General features: G+C 38.3%; 1 protein-coding gene across 4 annotated transcripts in view; it reads left to right on the top strand.

The window, feature by feature from the left end:
• Positions 1-18,783, top strand: part of SLC25A14 (solute carrier family 25 member 14) — a 32,340-nt gene extending 13,557 nt beyond the window's left edge. For 2 of the 4 annotated variants that reach the window (XM_003262319.3, XM_030807096.1), the window contains 5 exons: positions 5,211-5,306; positions 11,132-11,256; positions 12,043-12,178; positions 17,323-17,403; positions 18,332-18,780. In XM_003262319.3, coding sequence (XP_003262367.2) covers positions 5,211-5,306; positions 11,132-11,256; positions 12,043-12,178; positions 17,323-17,403; positions 18,332-18,373 — 480 coding nt within the window. In that variant the 3' untranslated portion in view covers positions 18,374-18,780. Of the gene's footprint in view, positions 1-5,210; positions 5,307-11,131; positions 11,261-12,042; positions 12,179-17,322; positions 17,404-18,331 lie in introns of those variants that run through there. The other 2 variants (XM_030807095.1, XM_030807097.1) reach the window with 2 other exon arrangements.
• Positions 18,784-24,250: the final 5,467 nt, after the last annotated feature.

Consider the following 24,250-nt stretch of genomic DNA (forward strand, 5'->3'; position numbering starts at 1 on the left):
GCAAATTATCAGGCCCCATCCAACATCTACTGAATCAGAAAGGGTAGGATGGGGCCCAGCAGTCTGGTTTGACAAGCCCTTCAAGTGATTTTGATACATGCTCAAGTTTAAAAAAAAAACCTGGTTACTCTACTTTTATTCACTTCTGTTTCATCAGAGACCTTTATCTGTCATTTGTCCTCTTTCTCTTATCTTCAGTGTCTTCCCCTTTACTGGTTATCTGCTCTCAAATGATAAATATGGTCAAGTCTCTCGATCCTAAAATATTTTCTTGACCCTCTGACCTCAAAACACCATGCTATCTCTTTTCTTACCTTCTCATCCAGATTTTACAAAAGAGTAATCTTTACATTCCATTTCCTCCATAACCTGCTGTAATCACTCCTGCTACTTGATTGAAATCACTCTCTGCAGAGTCAGCAGTAATGTCCTCATTATCCAATCCACTGGACATTTTAGTTCTCATCTTACTTAACCTGTTTTGACTAATTCCTTCTACTAGAAGTTCTTTTTTGGTTTTGTTACTACACTATTTAGATTCTGCTTCTAGTTTTCCTGTTCCTTAGTTTCATTCATGGGCTTCCTTTTTATGCATATACTTTAAATCTTTTACTTCCCCCACCCAAGGTTCCATCTTTAGCTCTTTTCTCCTCTTCAGTCTCTCCTTGGTGGCCTTTTTCATTTTTTTTTTACTATTATTATTATTTTTTTTGAGACGGAGTCTCGCTCTGTCTCCCAGGCTGGAGTGCAGTGGCACGATCTTGGCTCACTGCAAGCTCCGCCTCCTGGGTTCATGCCATTCTCCTGCCTCAGCCCCCTGAGTAGCTGGGACTACAGGCGCCCGCCACCACGCCTGGCTAATTTTTTGTATTTTTAGTGGAGACGGGGTTTCGCAGTGTTAGCCAGGATGGTCTCGATCTCCTGACCTCGTGATCTGCCCGCCTCGGCCTCCCAAAGTGCTGGGATTACAGGCGTGAGCCACCGTGCCCGACCGCCTTTTTCATTCTTAATACTTTAGCTCTCACTATATCAGTTAGGTTATGGGCTAAGCTACTATCACAAAGAAACTCAAAAATAAAAAGGTCTCCATATACAAGTTTATATCTCTCTCATGTAACCATCTAGAGGACTGCAGTTAATGCTGGTAAGGCAGAACTACTTCATGTAGTCATCCAGGATCCAGGTTTCTTCATTTTTGTTGCACTGCCATCTCCTAGGGCAGGGATTGGCAAACTACTGTCTGTGGGTCAAATCTGGCCCACCTCCTGTTGTAAATACAGTTTTATTGGAACACAGCCACCCCATTTGTTTATTTATTGTCTATAATTGCTTTTGTGCTTCAGTGGCAGAGCTGAGTAGTCACAACAGAGGTCATAAGCCCTGCAAAGCCTAATATATTTACTGTCTGGACCCTTACAGAAAACGTTTGTTGACCCCTGTCCTATGGTATTATTTTAATCTGTATAATTGAAGTTGGACCACCATCAAACCTACATTCCAGCCCATGGGAAGAGAGTCAAGGGAAAGCAGTTTCCTTTTGATCTGTCAAAAATAAAATGAGTTAGGAAAAATTTTAAAGTTTATTGTATGCAATAAGAGAAAGTACAGATCTTGATCCAGGATACTTCAAACCAAGTGATAACAAACTTATCTTACAGTACAGTTTATAAAGCAGGACAGAAACATTTTGACCTTTATTGTGATTGGCTGTTGTAAATTATCCTTCTTTTAAAGGCAAGCAGCTGTTTAAGGTGATTGTCTATAGTTATTGGTTTCATTTTACTGAAGCATTCTGACAAAGATGTAAAGCTTATGTCTTGTGTTTATGATTAGAGATAGCAGTTCCGAGGAAATAGGATGACTTAAGTTTCGGTTACCTGATGATGGGTGGCTGGTCTTGGGGTTTATCTCAATTGTTGCCTCCATTTTTATCTTTAACAGTTTAAATCTTTATGTAGTTTTTGATAAACAATTTCAAACATATGAGTGAGTAGAAAATAACATAGTACAGTGAATGTCTTTGTATGCATCACGGAGGTAGCTAAGATTTTGCTACACGTGCTTTTTATTCCGTTTTTCTGAATTATTTTAAGGCACATTCCAGACATTGTCATTTTCCCCCATATACTTCGATGTGCATTTCATAAAAGCAATATTTGTCTATATAACCATGGTGCTATTGTTACATTTAACAAAATTAACATTTATTCATTAGTAACATCTAATAATCTATGTTCACATTTCCAGACTGTCATATTTTACAGTTGATTTGTTTAACTTGGGTTCCAAAGCCTATGCATTATATTTAATAGTTATGTTTCTTAAGTCCTTTTTATGCTAGAGCATCCCACTCCTGTCCGTATACCTTTTATTTATTTATTTATTTATTTGCTTTTTGCTATTAACTTGTCAAATAAATGGGATCAGCTCTCCTTTAGAATTCCCAAGTTTTGGATTTGTCTTTTTGCTTCCTTGTGATATCATTTAACTTATTCCTCTAAATCTTCTCTCTCTGTAAAAGGAAGGTTTCTGTAAAGGTCATACCGAGTCATTTGAGGAGGCACACAGTGTTTGGTTGTCCCAATATAGGGATGTTAAGATTGATCAGTGGGTTCAGGCATGACAGCCCGATTTCTCCTTTGTAGTTTCCTGTCAATCCTTCATCTAATGGTTTCATCCATTGGTGGCCATTACCTCAATCAGTTGTTTCATTTAAGGTCGCAAAGTGGTGATTTTCTAATTCCTCATTCCATCCATGTTTCTTAGCTAGAATTCTTCTGCGAGGACAACCTTTTTTTTTTTTTTTTTTTGAGATGGAGTCTCGCTCTGTCACCCAGGCTGGAGTGCAATGGCATGATCTCGGATCACTGTAACCTCCACTTCCTGGGTTCAAGCAATTCTCCTGCCTCAGCCTCTTGAGTAGCTGGGATTACACAGGTGCACACCACCACGCCTGCCTAATTTTTGTATTTTTAGTAGAGACGGGGTTTCGCCATGTTGGCCAGGCTGGTTTCAAACTACTGACCTCAGGTGATCCTCCCACCTTGGCCTCCCAAAGTGCTGGGATTACAGGCAGGAGCCACCGTGCCTGGCCAAGGACAACTTTTTCTCATTTAGTAGGGCTGTTTGGCTGTTCTGAAATACAGGCAATTTCCTTCTAAGCAAGACACTGGGAAGTTTCAACCATTATTTCTGTTCATGTTCCATTCTGAAGGACTTAGTTCCATGGCTACATCTAGCTTCAAGAAAGGAGAGTAGATTTTGGGAGACAATAATCTACCACACTACCCAGACCTACTGGGTCATATAAACTAGAAACCCAGATCATCTTTGATTCTTCTATATCTTTGCTTCCTTCTAGTATTGGATTAGGTATCAAGTTTCTACAGATTTTGCCTCATCTATATTTCTCAACTTTGTCCTTTCCCCACCATTCCTGTTGTAGGGCCTCATCTCAGTAGCCTCCTAACTTGTCCCTTCACTCTAGTGTGTACTCCACTCCCTCAACCCATCTCCAGATGAAGCTGGAGAGATCTATCTAAATCCATATCTGATCTACTATGTACTGCTTCTTTGCCTTTGTGCATGTAACACTTTCTTCCTGAAACGTCTTTCTCATTTTCCTGGTGAATTTGTCCTTCAAGACCAGGCTCATAAACAGGGCCAGGACTAGGGAAAAACAAGCAAGGCAGTCCCCTTTGATGCAGAATGTAAGAAGGTGCCACAAAACTCAGTAATCAATATAAACAACATTTGTATGCAGTATTTTTAAACAATCAAAATTAATGCAAAAAATTCATGATGAACCAAATACCAAAGTTTCATATAACTCATCTCATTCACCTTACCCTAATCCTGGCCCTGTTGAGTCCTAGCTTTAGTTAAATTTGATATTTGATTAATCATGGCTTTTTGTGGATTAATTTTGGTTAAAAAATATCATATTGAGACATCATTTATCTTGATTACTGAATTTTTCTTGCACTCCCTTACATTTCATGCCTAAGAAAAGTACTTCGCTTGCCTCATGCTGGTCCCTCTGTTGCTCAAGAATCACCTCCTTAAAGAAGTGTTCTACTTACCACAGTGTATTAGTAGTTTTCATTTATCTTTGTGATAGTTCGTATCTTGATTTAATGGGTTTAGGTTTTTATAATGATAATATTTGAAAACTCTTGGTAGTAACAGTTAACTTTCTGCATAAAAGCACGTTGCCATTACATGACTTACTAAAGACATTTGTTGAAACCTAGAATGGTAGCATGGTGCTTCATAAAAATTAGGCCTACATTTGGGCCACTAGTATTTAGTGACTGACTACTAGGATTGTGTGTGTGCAGAGTCTGTGGGAAATTGTACCAAACCTTTTACATGGCCATTTAATGCTATCTTTCCTTTCTTGCAGCTCTCAAAGGCCACTTGCCAGAATATAATATCATGCTTTTTATAAATAGAACTCAACTTAAGGTCTCATAAACATAAAATTATATTTTAAAACACATTTTTCGTTTTTATAATTACGTAAGCAATGCATGTTTAATGTAGAAAAATATGGAAGGCAGAAAAAACACAAAAGAGAAAAATGCTTACTTGTAGCCTCACCACTCAGACATAAACCACTGTAAGTATTTAGTTTTATATGTTCACCTCGTCTCTTTGCTGTGCTTATGGATATTTTTAAGTTTACATGTTTTTTATAAAAATGATATAGTACTTTGCAATTTTTTTTCTGGTTAGCAATTAATTTTTTATATCTTTCAGTGTCAGCAAACACCATTGTACAACAAAATTTTATGGCTCCATAGTATTCTATTAAATGAATATATAATTTCTGTAGCCAATCTGTGTAGTTGTTGTTTTTGGATATTAAGTTGTTTCTAATTTTTCACTAAATGAGTCATTTTTTAGTCCTGCTGAGTACTTGTTCTTTCTCTTTTCCAAATTTTCTTCTGGCTCCAGAAATAATAGACTTAGTGTGAGGAATGTGAGGCTGATGAAAATCATCTTTATAAAATACACTTTGACACAAATTCTTTTTCTATACAGTTTAACTAATTAACTTTATCATAATAGCAGATATTTTTCTGGGATTCCTGAATACTGCTTTTTAAATTTTAGATGAATTTAAAATGAATTTAAATGAACTTAAAATGAATTTAGCATTTTGGTTCTCTCTGACAAAACAAAATGTTCACCTCTTTTCATTTTAGATTCGAATGCAGGCTCAAGGAAGCTTGTTCCAAGGGAGCATGATTGGAAGCTTTATCGATATATACCAACAAGAAGGCACCAGGGGTCTGTGGAGGGTAAGTACTCTTCTCCTGCTATTATCCTACAGTCTCAGTTCCTACAATTTGCAGAGAATTTTTTTTTATATAAAGACATAAAATCATGAATTATAATCCAAAAACTAAGGTAAGAAACTCCTCATCTCCCTTGAAGGGCCAAAAACTTATCATTGGCCTTTTATTTCTTCATAATGTTTGGGGATTATTTAGGTGGGGAAAGTTATTACATTATTTGAGATGGCCGTTTCGATCATATTCACAGTGAATGTAGTTGTTCAGTGTATTTTTTTTTGCCAGTTCTGTACTAACACGATGATGTATGTCTTTGTAGTGCTTATGTTCAAAAGCTGTTACCGGCCGTGTGCTGTGGCTCATGCCTGTAATCCCAGCACATTGGGAGGCCAAGGCAGGTGGATCACTTGAGGTCGGGAGTTCGAGACCAGCCTGGCCAACGTGGTGAAACCCTATCTCAACTAGAAATACAAAAATTAGCCAGGCATAGTGGTGCATGGCTGTAGTCCCAGCTACTCAGGAGGCTGAGGCAGGAGAATTGTTTGAACCCTGGAGGCGGAGGTTGCAGTGAGCCAAGATCATGCCACTGCACTCCAGCCTGGGTGACAGGGCGAGATTCTGTCTCAAAAAAAAAAAAAAAAAAGAAAAGCTGTTACCTTAAACAATTTTTTAACCTAAAAAGTATAACATGTACTGTAAAATATTGAGAAAATATAGAAAAGTAAAAAGAAAAAAAATCCAGTAGTCCCACTGCCTAGAGATAATTTCTGTTAAACTTTTTGTCATATTATCTTTCAGTCTTCTATCTATACTTTGCTTTTCGTCATTGTTGCTCTAACTTTTTAATCCCTAATTATTGTAATATTAATAATATTATTAGTAGAATATACAGAGAGAGTGAAATGGGAAATCTATTAATAGACTTTTAAATAAAAATGAAAGCTTTGCTATTTTTCTTCCTTTATAATTTTTCATAACAAAAATTTCAAGCATAAAGAAAAATTGAAAGAATAGAACTATGAAATACATACCTATGAGCTGGATTCGATGGCTGTTAAAGTTTGATCGTATTTGCTTTATCTGTTTATGTGTATACACACATACACTCTTTTTAGCTAAGCTAAATGAAAGTAGGTTGCAGACATCATGGCACTCAATTAAATTCTTCATTGTGCATCTCCTAAGGATAAGGATAGTCTTCTACATAATAACAATACCATTATCATATCTAAGAAAATGAACAAGTCCCTAATACCTAATATCTAGCCCATATTAGAATTTCTTGTTAATGAGACTAGGCTAATTTATAATTTATTTTCTTCCTTCCTTCTTTCCTTCCTTTTTTTTTTTTTTTTTTGACAGGGTCTCACTTTGTTGCCTAGGCTGGTCTTGATCTCCTGGCTTCAAGTGATCCCCTGGCCTTGGCCTTACAGATGTGAGCCACCATGCCTGGCCAGGCTAGTTTTCTTATAAAGTGTTTCCTCATTGTGTTTAACTTGTTTCTCTCTCTTTTGTATTTCCTATAAACTGTAAATAGGGTCCATTGGCTTGATTAGATTCATGTTAAACATTTTTAGTAAGGGTGCTTCATAGGTGATGCTGTGTATTTCATACTGCATCACAGCAGGAGGCACATAATATTAGTTTGTCCCATGATTAGTGGTGCCAAGTTTGATTATTTGGTAAGATGACATCCACCAGATCTCGCCATTGTAAAACATAATTTTTTCCCCTCCTTTGCAATTAGCAAGTAATCTGATACGCATATATCCTAATATCTAATCACCTTTCATCTAACTAATGGTCTTTGCATCCATAATGGTCCTTGAGGTTCGCTTTTTGGTAACAGCAGGGTACACTTGCTTGATATGTCTAATTTAAAGCCAGAAAATAGAACTAACTAGAACTTTCTCACAACTGATGACAAGGAACACAAACAGAGGAATAAATAGAATTGGAGATTTTTTCACAGGAGCATAGCTACTTTATTTTTTATTGTAGTAAAAAGTAGACATAACATAAAATTTACCATCTTAACCATTTTTGACGGTTCAGTAGTGTTAAGTACATTCACATTGTTGTACAACTGATCTCCAGAACTCTTTAGGTCTTATCAAACTGAAACTCTATACCCATGAAGCAACTCCCCATTTCTCCTTCCCCTAGCCCCTGGCAACCCCCATTCTATTTTCTGCCTCTATCAATTTGACTATTATAGGTAATTCATGTAAGTGGAATCACACAATATTTATCTTTTTGTGACTAGCTGATTTTATTTAGCATAATGTTCTCAAGGTTCATCCATGCGGTAGCATGTGTCAGAATTTCTTCCTTTTTAAGGCTGAATAATATTCCATTGTATGTATATACCACATTTTGTTTATCCATTCAGCCATTGGACATTTGAATGGCTTCTGCCTTTGGCCTATTGTGAATAATGCTGCTGGGTAAATGGGTGTGCAAATATCTTTTTTAGACCCTGCTTTCAATTCTTTTGGTTATATAGCCAAAAGTGGAATTGCTGGATTCTGTGGTAAATCTATGTTTATTTTTTGAGAAACTGAACATAACTGTTTTTATGATCCAGGCTACTTACATGATCTAGGCACCTAACATAAAGAAGCAAAGTACATTGTTGAATGTATTCTTCTGAGACAGGCATGTTTTATTTGCATGTTAAAAATACAGGACTTATTTTTTCATTTCAACAAGAAAATATGTTTACATTTTTCTTCAAACATGTGCTCATCTTTGTTTATCTTCCTGCTCTGATTGTAACATGAATACTGAAAACATTTCACTTTCTTCCTAATTTCATTGTAAGAAAAAATAGCACGAGCACAATAACAAAGTATAACTAGCACTTACCACAGAGTTGGAGAGAGAGTAGCGTGGTAAGGACTGTGGTCCTGGAGAGCACGGAGAGCACAGTCCCCTTTGAGAGAGGACAGGACAGCTACTACTTAGCTCCAGCCCATTGCTGCCATGTGTTGACGGTGAGCCCAGTGTGGTCAAATTTTCTGGCCTTTCAAGAGAAGCTGGAAATCTGCATTTCTGTGTGAAATATCCTGATTTTTACATATTAACAGCCAATTCAGTCTTTTGGAAACACTGTGGGCCACTCAAAACATGTCTATAGCCTCATTTTGGCCTGTGGGCTCCAGTTTGGGGCCTTACTGTTCACCAAGGCAGTCTTCTGTGAAGGGTACCCTCTTTATGAGAAGCAAGTCAAAGAGCCAGCAAGGAAGGTACCCTTCGGCTAGCCAGCCATATCAGCACAATCAAGCATCTTGGCATAGCTGTGTCACTTCCACTTCATTTTTTTTGTTTGTTTGTTTATTTATTTATTTATTTATTTATTGAGACGGAGTCTTGCTATGTTGCCAGGCTGGAGTGCAGTGGCGCGATTTCAGCTCACTGCAACCTCTGCCTCCTGGGTTCAAGCGATTCTCCTGCCTCAGCCTCCCGAGTAGCTGGGATTATTATTATTATTCTTTTTTAAAGTGAAAGCAAGTTTATTAAGTAAAGGAATAAAGAATGGCTACTCCATAGGCAGAGCAGCCCCACTTTATAAATTGAGTTTGGGAACTTAGAGATAACTGAAAACTTTTTAATATAGTAGTTATCCCAGAAAGCAGATGTCCCCATGGTATGTTATTTTCAATTTTAACTGACACCTAAACACAGTTATAAAATTAAAACATGCATTGTGAAAATGTAAAAAGAAATAGGCATAAAAATGAAAATTAACATCTCTTATCCTAATACCAGAGGAAAAAAATATTTTGATGTATTTCATTCTAATCCTTTCTAAGAATTTGACATGTGTGTGTATACCTTTTCCCCTGAAGATGGAATAATACTATATATAATTTTATGCTTTGCTTTATTTAACATGCTATCATGCTATCATAAGCGTTTTCTTGTGTCATTAATATTCTTCAAACATGTGACTTTTAATGCTCTAGCAACCCTGTGTTGTAATGTGAGCTGTGATAGGAGCATCGTGCCAGTGAGTGAGACCCCGGTAATGTTACCACAGCAGGACTTGTAAGCGAAGGACCACTTTCCCTTGGGTTTTCCTCTTGTTTCTTCATACCTTTGCTGTCACCCTAGCGTTTGTCCTTTCTGCACATCGGAAAATTCTGTGAATTAAACTTGAAAGCTCTCTTCTCCCCACTGATTTTTGCTTCATGATTTTATTTATAACAGCTTTATTGGGAAAATTCACATATTATAATGATAATTCCCAAATTCTTTATTGAGATAATTCACATAAAATTCACCATCTTTAAAGCATGCAATTTAATTGTTTTTAGTATATTCACAGATTTGTGCAGCCATTACCACTGTCAAAGTTTAGAGAATTTCATTACCAAAAAGAAACCCTTACCCTTTACCTGTCACTTCTCATTTCCCCCAGCCCTCCTAGCTGTAGACAACCACTACTCTACTTTCTGTCTCTATAGATTTGCCTGTTCTAGGTATTTCATGTAAATGGAATCAGGCAATATGTAGACTTTTGTGACTGGCTTCTTCCATTTAGCATACTGATTTTAAGGTTTATCCATGTTGCAGCATGTATCAGTACTTTATTCCTTTTTATGGCTGAATATACCATTGTGTGGATATACCACATTATATTTGTCCCTTCATCAATTAATGAGCATTTGGGTTCTTTGCACATTTTGGCTATTATGAATACTGCTATGAACATTTCTGTACACATTTTTGTATGAACATATATTTTCAGTTCTCTTGGGTATATACCTAGGTGTAGAATTGCTCGCTCATATGGTAATCTGTGTTTAACTTTTTGAGGAAGTGCCAAATTGTTTTCCACAGTGGCTGCCCCATTTTACATTCCCACTGACAGCGTATAAGGGTTCCTGTTTCTTCACATCCTCACCAACACTTGCTCTTTTACTTTTTATTTATTTTTATTTTTATTTTTTTTGAGGCAGGATCTTGCTGTGTTGCCCAAGCTGGAATGCAGTGGTGCAATCATAGCTCACTGCAGCCTCAGCCTCCCAGGCTCAGGTGATCCTCCCACCCCAGCGTCTCAAGTAGCTGAGACCACAGGCACATGCCACCATGCCTGGCTAATTTAAAAAATTTTTTAAGAGATAGAGTCTTATTGTATTGCCCAGGTTTGTCTAGAACTCCTCCTCAAGTGATCCTCCTGCCTCAGCCTCCCAAAGTGCTGGGATTACAGGCATGAGCCACTGCGCCTGGCCTTCTTTTACTTAAAAGAAAAATTGTTATAGCCATCCTAGTAGGTATGAAGTGGTATGTCCTTGTGGTTTTGATTTGCATTTCCCTAGTGACTAATGATGTTTAGCATCTTTTCGTGTGCTTATTGGCCATTTGTGTATCTTTTTTGAAGGAAATATCTTCAGGTCTTTTGGCCATTTTAAAATTGGATTGTTTGCCTTTTTTGTTGTAAGAGTTCTTTATATATTCTTGACACTAGTCCCTTATCAGATATATGAGTGGCAAATGTTTTTTTCCATTGTGTGTGTTGACTCTTCACTTTCTGGGTGGTGTCTTTTGAGTCACAAAAGTTTTTAATTGTGATGAAGTCCAGTTGATCTTTTTTTTTCTTTTGTCTTTTGTGCTTTGGGTGTCGTATCAATTATTTTATTTTTAGTATAGCAAGTGAATTGGAAATTTGTATATGTTCCATTATTAGTCATTGATTTGAAAGAGCGACCTCTATACTTCAGACTTGTATTTTTCTGTTACTTTTCAACTCCTGACCTATTTTGTTCACTCTAAGACATCATTCCCTTTGTATTTCCTTGGTGCCTAATGTCACTTGTGTTTCGTAGGGTGTGGTTCCAACTGCTCAGCGTGCTGCCATCGTTGTGGGAGTAGAGCTACCAGTCTATGATATTACTAAGAAGCACTTAATATTGTCAGGAATGATGGGTGATACAATTTTAACTCACTTCGTGTAAGTAGGATGGGATGTGCTCATTTTATTTCCAGTATTTTGAGCACAAAAAGCCTCTTTTACTGAAATCCTCAGGTGGAATTTGATAACTGGTAGGTATGGCCTAAATAGCTTTATCTCTCCTATTATCAGAACTTCAAGCCTTATGAACACTTTATACTTCACGGAAATGCCAGGTGCTATGGGGGCTTGGGTACTTGAGAACATTGTCTAATACAGCAGCCTATCAGAGGTCTAATTGATTTACATTTATCCATACACAGCTTCTATATCTAATAAGCACATCTATTATTTGCTTTGGTTAATTTTGTTTGAGAAAGCAAACTTTTCTCAGTGGGAATCAGAAAAAAAGGGGTAAATAAGGTCTGTGAAACTAAAGCAGTTTTTTGGCTAAAGACTGTTGCTGATCTCATTTTACATTTTCTTTGTCTTGCAACCTTTATGATAATTTTGTTACTCTAATGCATTTGGCATGTGATGCTGTGGTTTGAAAAATTTATGTAACTGATAGATGGTGCATGATACTTTCTACTTAGGAATCTTGTTAGGTTTAGAAACTCTCCTTTAAAAAAAAGGCTGAGTTTCAGATTGAAAACTGAAGGGACAGCCTTTGAATGATGTCTCTTTAGAAAAATTTCCTGTCTCTTTAGATTGTAATGAAAGGCCAAGTGCCAGGTTTTATCTGATGGGTCTGAGTTACATTGTACAGTTTACGTTTGGCCTAATTTCTGTTTAAGTGGGCAGGGAGTGGAAGTGGGGTCAATCTACTTAAACTTTTCCTCTTAGTTCCAGCTTTACATGTGGTTTGGCTGGGGCTCTGGCCTCCAACCCGGTTGATGTGGTTCGAACTCGCATGATGAACCAGAGGGCAATCGTGGGACATGTGGATCTCTATAAGGGCACTGTTGATGGTATTTTAAAGGTAAGTACATTGTGGATTTGGGTTACAATTTGGTTTTCTTTGATGTCTTAGACCTTCCTTCAGTTCTTATTATTAGTTGCTACATACCATTTTGAACATGAAAGAGTCATATTTTTTAGTAGCTTCTCAGTTATTCTCAGGTAGAAAAGCTGTCTCCTTAGCAATCTGCTAATTTGCAGTGGTACTTAATATAATGATTCCCATTTGAATGCTTTAAAATACAGGATACTTTTATTAATAGTATCATGTAGAATTACTGATAGAAAAGACAGTATATCCCCCATTTGCCTACTTCATACAACACAGAGACCCTGCAATAGAAAACTCAATACTTCAGGAAAAAAGCCTGTATTTTATTTCAGTTCAGGGTTATGCTATTGTTCACTTTGGCTTTGAAAGTTCCTGCTGTTGTGTTTGTGGGAACTGAATATTCTAAAAGTATTACATCATTACTGGTGATATTATTGCTACTGAAAACAAATTGAGGCTAAAATATGATGTTGCCATATGGTTTCTCTCCTGTTACCAGTTTTATTTAACAACTATTACATATTAGACACCATTTTAGTAGTTAGAGAGAAATTACAGTTATTACAAAAGTACTATAGGTATACAAACAGATCATCAGTACAGCCTGATAAGTGATAAACTCAGAGTTCTCAATTTGGAAGCATTGAGGTAGGCTCCCTGTAGATGGTGGCATCTTGAATAACAATAACTCACATCCACTGAGTGCTTTTTTGTGTGTCAGCAACTGTCCTTATGAGACTTACCTGTATTCGTTCATTGAATCCTCACCATTACTCCACGAGGTAGACACTGAAGCACTGAAAGATTAAGTAAGCTGCCTAAGGTTTCACAGCTACTAAGTGGGAGAACTGGAATTTAAACTCAGATCATTTGACCTCAGACTGACATTTACCTCTTCACTATGGTGCTTTCCTCATATTGGTGGCCAAGGGTTAGATTATAAAGGATACTGAATGCTATATTGAGGTGCTTGGACTTTTTTTTTAACTTGTCAGGGAGCTGTTGAAAGTTTTTAATCAGATTAGCTTTGCATTTTAAATAGATCACTTTGGCTTTGTGGAGACTGGATCTACCACAGGGGTTCCTCATCTTGGGTACACACTGGAATGACTTGGGGGAACTTTCGCAGCTCCCTCTTCTACCTTAGACGAATTAACTCAGAACCTGGGGAGTAAGGTCCAGGTGTCAATATTTTAAACTATATCAGGTGACTGCAATGTTCATCCAAGGTTGAAGACTACTAAGGGGATAAGCCTGGAGCTGTGGTTTTTAAAAGTTTAACATGCATCAGAATCACCTGGAGGGCTTGTTAAACTGCAGTTCACTTGGATCCATCTCCAGATTCTGATTTAGTAAGTATGGAGTGGGACCTGGAAATTTGCATTTTTAGCAAATTCCCAGGCAATACTGATGTTGCTAGTCTGGAGACCACACTTTGAGAACCACTGACCTACAGATAGGGAAGCTGATTAGAAGGCTCTTGTAATTTGAGAAAGAGGGGATGAAGGCCTGAACTTGAGCATGATAATGGAGATATAGAAGGTGGGACAGAGTCAAGAAAGAATTAGTTGATAGAGTCAACAGGATTTGATTGACTGGATGTGGAGAGGTGTGGGAGAAAGGAGGTGTCAAAGATAAGTTCTGGGTTTTTGGAGTTGGTGACCAGGTGGTGACATTCATTGACAGAGACATCACAAAAGGAGCATGTCTTGGGGGAAACATCATAGTTTTGGATACCCAGTTTGATGTGCATGAGGAAAATCCAGTGGATGCATTTGGATATTCTAGAGCCCTGACTCAAGAGAGGGTTCATGGATATAGATAAAAGCCCATGGAGTCATTAGCACACAGGTGGTATATAACTGTGGAGAGAGTTGACCAAGGAGAGTAGGTAGAGGAGTTCACAACCTTTTTGCCTTCCCAGCATACTGGAGTACTATAAAATTCTTTCCCGTAATAATGATTGACTGAGGCAGCAATTCTCAGACCCTGGAAAGTATAGTTTGGCAAAAGCCCCCGTTGGTATTTCTGCATTTGACAATCACTGGTGTAGAGGGAAGAGCACTGGGCCAAGGAAAGAACACTGCAGAATACCAATTTTTATTTATTTATTTATGCCCAGGCTGGAGTGCAATGGCGCGATCTCTGCTCACTGCAACCTCTGCCTCCCGGGTTCAAGCAATTCTCCTGCCTCAGCCTCCTGAGTAGCTGGGATTACAGGCGCCTGCCACTACGCTTGGCTTATTTTTGTTTTTAGTAGAGACAGGGTTGCACCATGTTGGTCAGGCTGGTCTCGAACTCCTAACCTCGTGATCCACCTGCCTTGGCCTCCCAAAGTGTTGGGATTACAGGTGTGAGCCACCGTGCCCTGCCTGGAATACCAATTTTTAAGGTCTTGGCAGATGAGGAACCTAGGAAAGACACCAAAGACAAGGAAACTTAGAGAGTAGTGTCATGGGAGCCAAAGAAGTTAATGAGTTTCAAGAAGGAATGAGTAGTTACTTAATGTCACATGCAATAGCGATCTAATATGATAAGGACTGCAAAGAGTCTGTTGGATTTAATATTTTTTAGAAGATTTGGTGAATTGGTGTTTGCAAAAGCCAATTGCTGTGCATTGAGGAATATGTTTGATTATTCATTCAAGTAATAAAAAAGAAAAAATCAAGCTGACTCTTGAAGAGGCCCCCACACACACACAAAAAAGAAAGAAATGTTTGTCTTATGTGCTAAGCACTGTTCTAGGTTGTTGAGGATGTATTGGTAAACCAAAATGTCCCTGTGTTTATGACACTTAGATTCTAATAGGAGATAAACACAGGAAGTAATGATAAATAGACAAGTGTAAAGCACTGTTTCAAGAAGATTGGCTAAAAGATTTACTATAAGATTTACTATACAACAATATAGTAATAGCTAATGTTTATTGAATGCTTATTCTGTCGCAGGCACTGTACATAGAGTATATCCTTTAACTCTCACAGCGACCTTGTGGAGTAGATATTATCTTTCCCATTTTATAAAGGAGGAAACTTAGGTTCAGAGTAGCTAAGTAATAACTTACACAAGATTACACAGCTAATAAGAGGCAGGTCTGAGACTTAATCCACAATCTGTCTGATTCCAAAGTTTGTACTTACAACCACTATGCTGTTCTGAATCTGCAGAAACATGTTTTTATGTTGGTAGTAACCTTTAAGTACTTACATTTGCTCACTCATTTACTCACTTGCTACTAAAAATTTTTAATAGCAGTCATTTTTTAAAATGACTTTGTTCTATTTTGCCATTATATGTAATAGCATCAGACTTTATTATTTTGTCTATGCTTATCTATAGAAGTTCTTTGTTTTCACACAACTGCTTATGCCAAAAGGTACCTCCCAGTTCTCACGTTGTGGAGAAATTGGTCACTGTTTTTGGAAATTTATAAAGGTTCAAGCCGGGTGCTGTGGCTTGCATCCTGTAGTCTTAGCTACTCGGGAGGATCGCTTGAGCCAGAGTTTGAGGCTGCAGTGAGCTATGTAGTCTTGCCACTGCACTCCAGTCTAGGCGACAGAGCAAGACCATGTTTCTTAATTAAAAAAAAGATCCAGATGGCTCACAAGAGTGTTAGAGACCCTTACTGTTTTTGTGTTCACCTCCTCAACAAATACTTACGGGAAAATTTCTTGCACCAGACACTGTGTTAGGTGGTGGTGACACAATGGTGAACAAACAAAGCTAGTTTCTGATCTCTTGGAGATTTCATTCTAGTTGAGGGAGACACAATAAACACAACGAAACAGCATAATTTTAGATAGAAATAGATGCTATGCAGAAAATAACAGCATATTGCAATAGTGACTCAGTAGTGGGGAACTACTTCAGCAAGGATGGTCAAGAAAAGCCTCTGAGGAGGTGACATTTGAGCTGAGATCTGAATGATGATCTCATTTTTCAATGTCTAACATAATGCCTAACACACTGTAGTTACTTAATAGATATTTGTCCATTATATATGAACCGTTTCTGCTGGCTAAATTCAGCACATGCCACCAGTTTACAACGTTTATGCATAATTTGTCATTTAATTATCATTACCATGTATATAAGACCCCTGTTGTATAAAGTAGGAAACCAAAACTCAAAACACTTCACATTTTTCTTCATGTAATCCTCAAAGCATTCACATGAGGTAGGCCATGGCATTATATAGAATTTATAATGATGAAACAGACTCAGAGAAGAATAATGACTTGCCCAACTTTCTATTTTCTTACCCTGCTTTAGTTCTCTTTGTAGCACTTATTTTTGGATATAATATATATCAATTTGTGTATTTGTCAGCCCCACTAGAATATACACTCCATGAGGGTAGAAACTGCTGTATAAGTTATCTATTGCTGTGTAACAAATTACTCCAAAACTCATTGCCTTAAACCATTTGTTATTTTGCAGTTTCTGTGGGCCAGGGATTGCAAAGCAGCTTAGCTGAGTTGATTCTGGCTTAGGCTGTCTCCTGAGGTTGTAGTTCATATGGCAGCTAGGGTTGCTGCCATCTAAAGCCTCGACAGGCTGGGATAGCTGCTTCAGTGATCACTCATGCAGTTGTTGGCTGGAGCCCTCAGTTCCTCACCATGTAGTCCTCTCTTCACGATATAGCAGATGGTTTCCTCTAGAGTGAATGAATCCAAGAGAAAATAAGGCAGATGCTTTATTATATATAAAATATATTTTATGACCTAGCAATGGAAGTGACATATGTTCACTACTACCATATTCTGTTGGTGACACAGACCAAATACTATGGGGTGGAGGCTACACAAGGGTACAAATAACTAGAGGTAGGGTTCATTGGGGGCCATCTTGGAGGCTGGCTACCATAGACACTTTTTCTGTCTTGTTTATTAGTATATTCCCAACATCAAGAATCGTGCTTTGCATATGTATGGTAGGTAAATATTTATTGATTAAGTGGGTGGATGGATTTAGACTACAGATGAATTTAAAATGGACCTTTAGAGAAAAGACTATTCATGGAGCCATAAGTTGCCCTGGGGTGAGAGTGGAAGGTGATGTCAAATGTAGAGAAAGGTGAGTTCACTCTGTTTTTGGTTATATCTTTCCTGCAGATGTGGAAACATGAGGGCTTTTTTGCACTCTATAAAGGATTTTGGCCAAACTGGCTTCGGCTTGGACCCTGGAACATCATTGTATCCTTTGAGAGAATGAAAGCAAGTGCTTCAAGCTCCCAGATAATTCTAGGCTATGGGAAGGAAAATTTGATTATTAAAGCCTTTTAGGCTAGTGAGAAACTCAAGCATCCCATTAGCGACCCTTGAGAATGGAATTAAGTAGAGAAACAGCTTTCAGTTGGAGGCTAATACAAACTAAAGGGGATAGAAAAGATATGTCAAATTTACTCTTTAAAACAAAATGACAACAAACACAGCTAATCTGGAAGGGGCTATGAAGTTTTTAGAAACCCTGATGGAAGAAGCCTACAGGAAAGTCCATGCTGAGGTGGTTCAGATTTCCTACCCCTAACTATAGGACCAAAATAGCTGGGAAATAAAAACAGGACAGAAGACATTCATGGGGTGAAGGAATCCACAGCCAAGTAGGCTTCTTTCTTCATGGGTAAATCTATCTCCTTCAGTTTGTTTGAGTGCCTCCTAAGTGCAGAGCCATGTATTGGATACTGTGTGTGGTGTTGTGTGTATAATGGTAAGCACTGCAGGGTTGGAAAGTAATTCCCTGCCCTTGTGGGGTCTGTAGACAGAGAGAGGGTATCTCATTCCCTCTTAGAATCACTCTGATCATCTAATTATATGTCGTCACTGATGTTCTTGGTTACTGTGTGTGTGTGTGTGTGTGTGTTTGTCCTGTTTCCCCCTGAAGACTATAAATATATTAGAGTTTTACTCTGTTTATGTTGTTCGATGCCAGTGATCTAAATGGGCACATGGTAGGCACTCAACGCATGCTTGATTTGACAGGTGGTGTTTTAAAAAAGATTTTAAAGCAAATGCAGCTTAGAATAGCATAGACTACCTTAATTTAAGAGAATGCAATACTAATTTTAGAACTAGCTTTGGCTTTCAATATCAACCTGGTGATCTTCCTTGACTTACCCCTCAGTTTTTTATCACATACGAGCAGCTAAAGAGGCTTCAAATCTAAGAACTGAATTATATGTGAGCCCAGCCCTGCCAGCCTTTCTACTCCTTTGCCCTTTTCCCGTGTTCTAATGTATTTTGACAATGTTGTAAGTGTTTACCAAGCCGTTGGTCTCCTAAGGGCCTCCTGATGGAAGAACAGTGGGGTGGTTCAAAGTTATTTCTATGTTTGTGTTACCATGTTAACTTTTCCCCGAGAGAAAGTGTTAACATTGAGACTCTGGCCCCAGATTGGTATCTTCTATGAAGATGGATACTGATGGATGACATTGAAAACGGCCTGCTTTCCAAATGTGGTTAAACGTAATTGGTTAGCCCCAGACTTGGGCTAGAGCAGAAGGCATAGGCCAGGGTGGTTATTGCTATATGTGTTACAGACCTCGGTTCTCATTAAAGTATTTATTGGCAGAATCACTTTGGCTTTGTCTTCATTTACTATTTTCTCCTTTGCCAACTCTTGAAGTTACATTCTCCAGAGAGTAATAAAGGAAGATAACTATGAAATTGAGACTGGACTCTTAAAGTGCACTTTTATGAGACGAGAATGAGTGCATTGTGCTTTCCCACTGCCATTCATTGTCATAATGCCACTGCTAAACGTTGGGCAGGTGGTTCTTTCTTAAACATGAATAAACAAGCAAGTGGCTCATTTGGAAGTTTCTACAGGTAAAAAGCTAAAAAAAAAAAGGCTTAAAATAGAAGCCTGTTCCCAGGGTTCTAATCATCTTACAGGTACAAAGTTCTGGCTACTTTTTTTGTACTGGAACAGAGCCCGGCTCATTGTAGGCATTCAGATATTTGTGGAATTAATAGTTCTTCATCTTTATCCATTCATTAATTTGTTCAACATTTATTATGTATCTATTATGTCTAGGACTATAAAATGACTAAGACATAGTGTCTGTTTTCAAGCTCACATTATAGTGGAAGAACAGATTTGTAAGTAAATAATTACAGTAAGACCTAAGTGCTATGTGAGAGATGAACAAAATGCTGTGTGGGAGCACAGAGGAGGAACAGCCTTACCTAGAGGATTTGCCAAAGGCTTCATAGCAGAAATGACACTCGAGGTGAGACAGAAGAAGAGTCTATGTCACCATGAGGATAAGGCATTATACATTTTGACAAATGTGTAATATGTATCTATCATTATAGAATCATATAGAATGGTTTCACTGCCCTAAAAATCCTCTATGTTCTTATTCGTTCCTTCCTTTCCCCTAACCTCTGGCAACCGCTGAGGCTTTTTACTGTCTCCATGGTTTTGCCTTTTCCAGAATGTCATATAGTTGGAATCATACTTTTCAGATTGCCTTTTTTTTTTTAACTTACTTATATGCATTTAAGGTTCCTCCATGTCTTTTCGTGGCTTGATAGCTCATTTCTTTTTAGCACTGAATAATATTCCATTGTCTGGATGTACCAGTTTATTCATTCACCCACTGAAGGACATCTTGGTTGCTTCCAAGTTTTGACAATTATGAATCAAACTGCTATAAATATTTGTGTGTAGGTTTTTGTGTAGACATTTTCAACTCATTTAGGTAAATATAATACCAAGGAGCACAATTGCTAGGTGGTACGGTAAAAGTATGTTTAGTTTTGTAAGAAACTGCCAAACTGTCTTGTGAAGTGGCTGCACCATTTTGCATTCCCAACAGCAATGAATAAGAGCTATTGTTGCTCCACATCTTCTCCAGCTTTTGGTGCTGTCATTGGTTTGGATTTTGGCCCTTCTGATATGTGTGTAGTGGTATCTCATTGTTTATATTATTTATTTTTAAAAACATTTACTATATCCATCAGATACCCTACTCATCCCCAAATTAGCAAAAGGGAACACATTTTTTTTTTTTCACAATAGTACAGGCTGAAAATAGTTTCTTTTTTTGTTGCCCAGGCTGGAGTACAGTGGCGTGATCTCGGCTCACTGCAACCTCCGCCTCCTGGGTTCAAGCGATTCTCCTGCTTCAGCCTCCTGAGTAGCTGGGATTATAGGCGCCTGCCACCATGCCTGGCTAATATTTTTGTATTTTCAGTAGAGATGGGGTTTCACTATGCTGACCAGGCTGGTCTCGAACTCCTGACCTCAGATGATCCATCCGCCTCAACCTCCAAAGTCCTGGGATTACAGGTGTGAGCCACTGCGCCCAGCCTGAAAATAGTTTCTTGAAGGATTTATATATATTGCAAAATGGCTTTAATTCACCTCAGCCTAAATATTATTCCTTCAGAAAAACCTTTCAGTGATTTCCTCTCCCCCAATATAAATAACTTTCCTCATTATAATTTCATATACCATGTATCAGAATTTATATCTATGTACTATATGTGTGTGATTATTTCACTAATTTCTGTATCTCCCATCATTTGGGGCTCCATGAAAATAGGGATTATGTCAGTTTTGTTCACTACTGGGTTCTCAGTGCTTTATACAGTTATGTGCACTTAGTACACATTTGTTAAATGAGTAAATGAACTGGTCTGTATCCAAAGGATCTGACTAAATGCCTAAAACATAGGAAAGGTTCAACAAATACTGTGGAATTTAAATTGAATTAAATTAAAATTTGATTAACTGGGTGTGGTGGCCTGTAATCCCAGCTACTAGAGAGGCTGAGGCAGGAGAATCGCTTGAACCTGGGAGGCAGAGGTTGCAGTGAGCCACAATTGTGCCACTGCACTCCAGCCTGGACGACAGAGCAAGACCCTGTCTCAAAAATAAAATAAAATAAATTTTGAATTATTAGGAAAATGGCTGTAAGCTAAGGATTACTAAAGGTATGAGCAAGTAGCAGGGCAGTGTTTTCCATGGTTTTAGTACCATATATCTGCTGGTGACTTCCAAATATACATCCTCAGCCCATACTTCTCCCCTGAACTCCATATTTCTATGTCCCACTGCTTATTCTACATCACTCTTAAAGTCTAATAGGCACAAGTTGAGCTCAGTGGCAGACATCTGTAGCCCCAGCTACTCAGGAGGCAGAGGCGGGAGGATCACTTGAGCCCAGGAGCTTAAGGCCAGCCTGGACAACATAACAAGACCCTGTCTCTAAAAAATAAAGTCTAAAAGACACTTCACAAAACAAAATTCTGGGTTTGCCCCTAAAAACCCTTTTAGTGGCTCAGTCCTTGAAGTAATCTTTAACTCTGCTTGCTCTCTTCCACAACCCACATCCTTTCCCCTAGCAAGTCATATTTGAAGGGATAAAATGATAACCAAAATCTGTAGGTTGTAAGATGCAAAAACTTTCAACTTTTTTCCCCTTTTTTTGAGAGGCTGGAGAATGAAACAACCCAGATAATAGCTAATTAATAATTAGCTTAATTATTAGCTATTAATAATAGGTAATACAGAGTATGGGTTTTATTATGTGCCAGGTACTGTTTAAGTATATTGTGTTTATACTCTGTCTACATCCTTACAACCAGCCCTATGAGAGTAGGTACAATTCTCCTTTTTCAGATGAGAAACTGAGGCACAGAAAGGTGAAATACTTTTGCCTCTAAAACATGGCAGAGTCAGGATTCTAGCCCAGGCAGTCTGGCTCATGATCCCATACTTACAATCACTGTGCTTGAGGTGTACTGACTTAACCTTGTCCAGAGTCACTTAAAGTTTATGGCACGTGAGCAGTAAAGAATATTGATTTCATTAATTCCCCTATCTTTATAGCGCCCTGGGAGAAAGAAGGTCAATAGTTTTTGTGGTTGGTCACTCTTTATCACTTAACAGTAATACTGGATTAAGATTATTTTCCTGGAGACCTGTGACTGCAAATACATCATTTCCCCTTTCTCCACTTTCTCCTGCTTCTCTTCCATTTGTTGGCCTTTCTTCTCCGTGACCTCCTTCATCACTGCTCCACCCCCTTCTTCCTCCAGTCTGAGGACAGTTCACTAGGGGTAGCACAACAGGGTTCAAAAAGAGGGTCTTGCAGTCAGAGATGGCACACCAGAACAACATGAACTTGTTCCTGTTGTATGTAAGACCATTTGTTGAAGAATGTGGAATTACGGATACAGATGTCACTAGTTTGAAATTTAGTAATTTGGACATGGGGCTAGGCTTTCTACCCTTTCTCCTCCAGGCTATCCACCCTTTCTCCTCCAGGCTATCCACCCTTTCTCCTCCAATGGAAAGAAGAATTTTGTTACACTTATAAACAAATTTATAGGAGGAAGGATTACTATGAACCTGATTATAAATTAAATCTCCATTCACCAAAGCATGTCACTTAAGGGGTAATATATTTATTAGCCTAATCTAGTCAGGATATTGCATGTAGGTTAAAGTAATAAAATTGCTGGGTATTAAAAAATAAATATCTTCATGTCTTCTCAAAATGGCCATTTCTCTCTCTCTCGCTCTCTCTCTCTCTCTCTCTCTCTATATATATATATATATATATTTTTTTTTTTTTTTTGAGATGGAGTCTCCCTCTGTTGCCCAGGCTGGAGTGCAGTGGTGCAATCTTGGCTTACTGCACCCTCTGCCTCCCGGGTTCAAGTGATTCTCCTGTCTTACTCAGCCTCTCAAGTAGCTGGGATTACAGGCATGTGCCACCACACTCGGCTAATTTTTGTATTTTTAGTAGAGATGGGGTTTCACTATGTTGGCCAGGCTGGTCTCGAACTCCTGACCTCAGGTGTTCCACCCACCTCACCCTCCAAAAGTGCTAGGATTACAGGCGTGAGCCACCACACCCGGCCAATAATTTTTATTTCTGAGGTTTCACTATTAAAGGATATTTCTTCTCTCTATTCAGTGTCTCAGCATCAGAATTCAGTTGTATTTTGGGCTGTGCTTTACTTACCATAAACACTTCATGCATCCTTGTCACTCCCATTTATTTTGTAAATAAGAAAAACCATTTAGCACTTTCACTGTATAAGATTACTAAGGGACCTAGTAATATTAAAGTGGTGGTTGGAATTTTGGATAAGAAATGTTTGGATTATGCATCTGTTTTTCACATTTGAAATAATCTCAGAGCCATTCAGCTACAATTTCTTGGTTTAGTTTTCTCATCTTTTTTTTTTAACTACTTCTGAGATGATATGATACCCATTTGCTTTCTATAGGAAATGCTTTCATATTTGTTGAGTGGCTCAATGGACATATCTGCAAAAATACTAAGGAGGGGTTGGTGGGTAAAAGCACATTGAACAGTTTTGTTATACAGCATGGCATTTTACTGGGCCTGTGACTGTGTTATCTCAGCAAGCTTATCAGCTTTTTAGTGCCTTAATGTCAACACAATTGAGACAGAACTGGAACTGTTATGGATGTATCATGGTAAATGGGAACTGTGATTCAATCATGGGATTGTTGGGCAACATACACCAAATAAAAACAAACTTAAGCAGATGAAGAGAGCCCCTCAGGCTCTTGGCCCTACGGGGTTTTAGTTTCCCCAGTGCTTGGTAGCAACTGAATCCCGTCTGCCCCATTGTGTACAAGGCGTTTTGAAAGAAACAGGAACTGCTTTGTGCATTAAAACAGACTCTTAGACTCTTAGCAGCTGCATCGGTCGTTTCTAGGACTCCTCATGAGAGGGCTCTTTGAGCCCAGTGGCTGATTACGGTCCCAACAGCTTGTAAATGCAGGGAACATATGGCTGAGTAGTAGCATGTTAAGCTTTCATGCACTTTACCCTGCCATGGTTGATCCATTAGCTGAAGCATATCTTGCCCTTTCAGCAAACTGCAAGACTATGGCTTCAAGGCTTCATTCAGCAGATTCAAGAACGGTTTCCCAGCTCTGCGTGAAAATGTTTTCTTATTCTCATGTCTACTTAGCATTTTATGGAGCAACTACGTCCAAAAATTTTAAGAGCCAAAAACACTGAAATCGATATCTGGATATCACACTGCA

This window comes from Nomascus leucogenys, chromosome X (assembly GCF_006542625.1).
Source record: "Nomascus leucogenys isolate Asia chromosome X, Asia_NLE_v1, whole genome shotgun sequence".
Taxonomy (NCBI): domain Eukaryota; kingdom Metazoa; phylum Chordata; class Mammalia; order Primates; family Hylobatidae; genus Nomascus; species Nomascus leucogenys.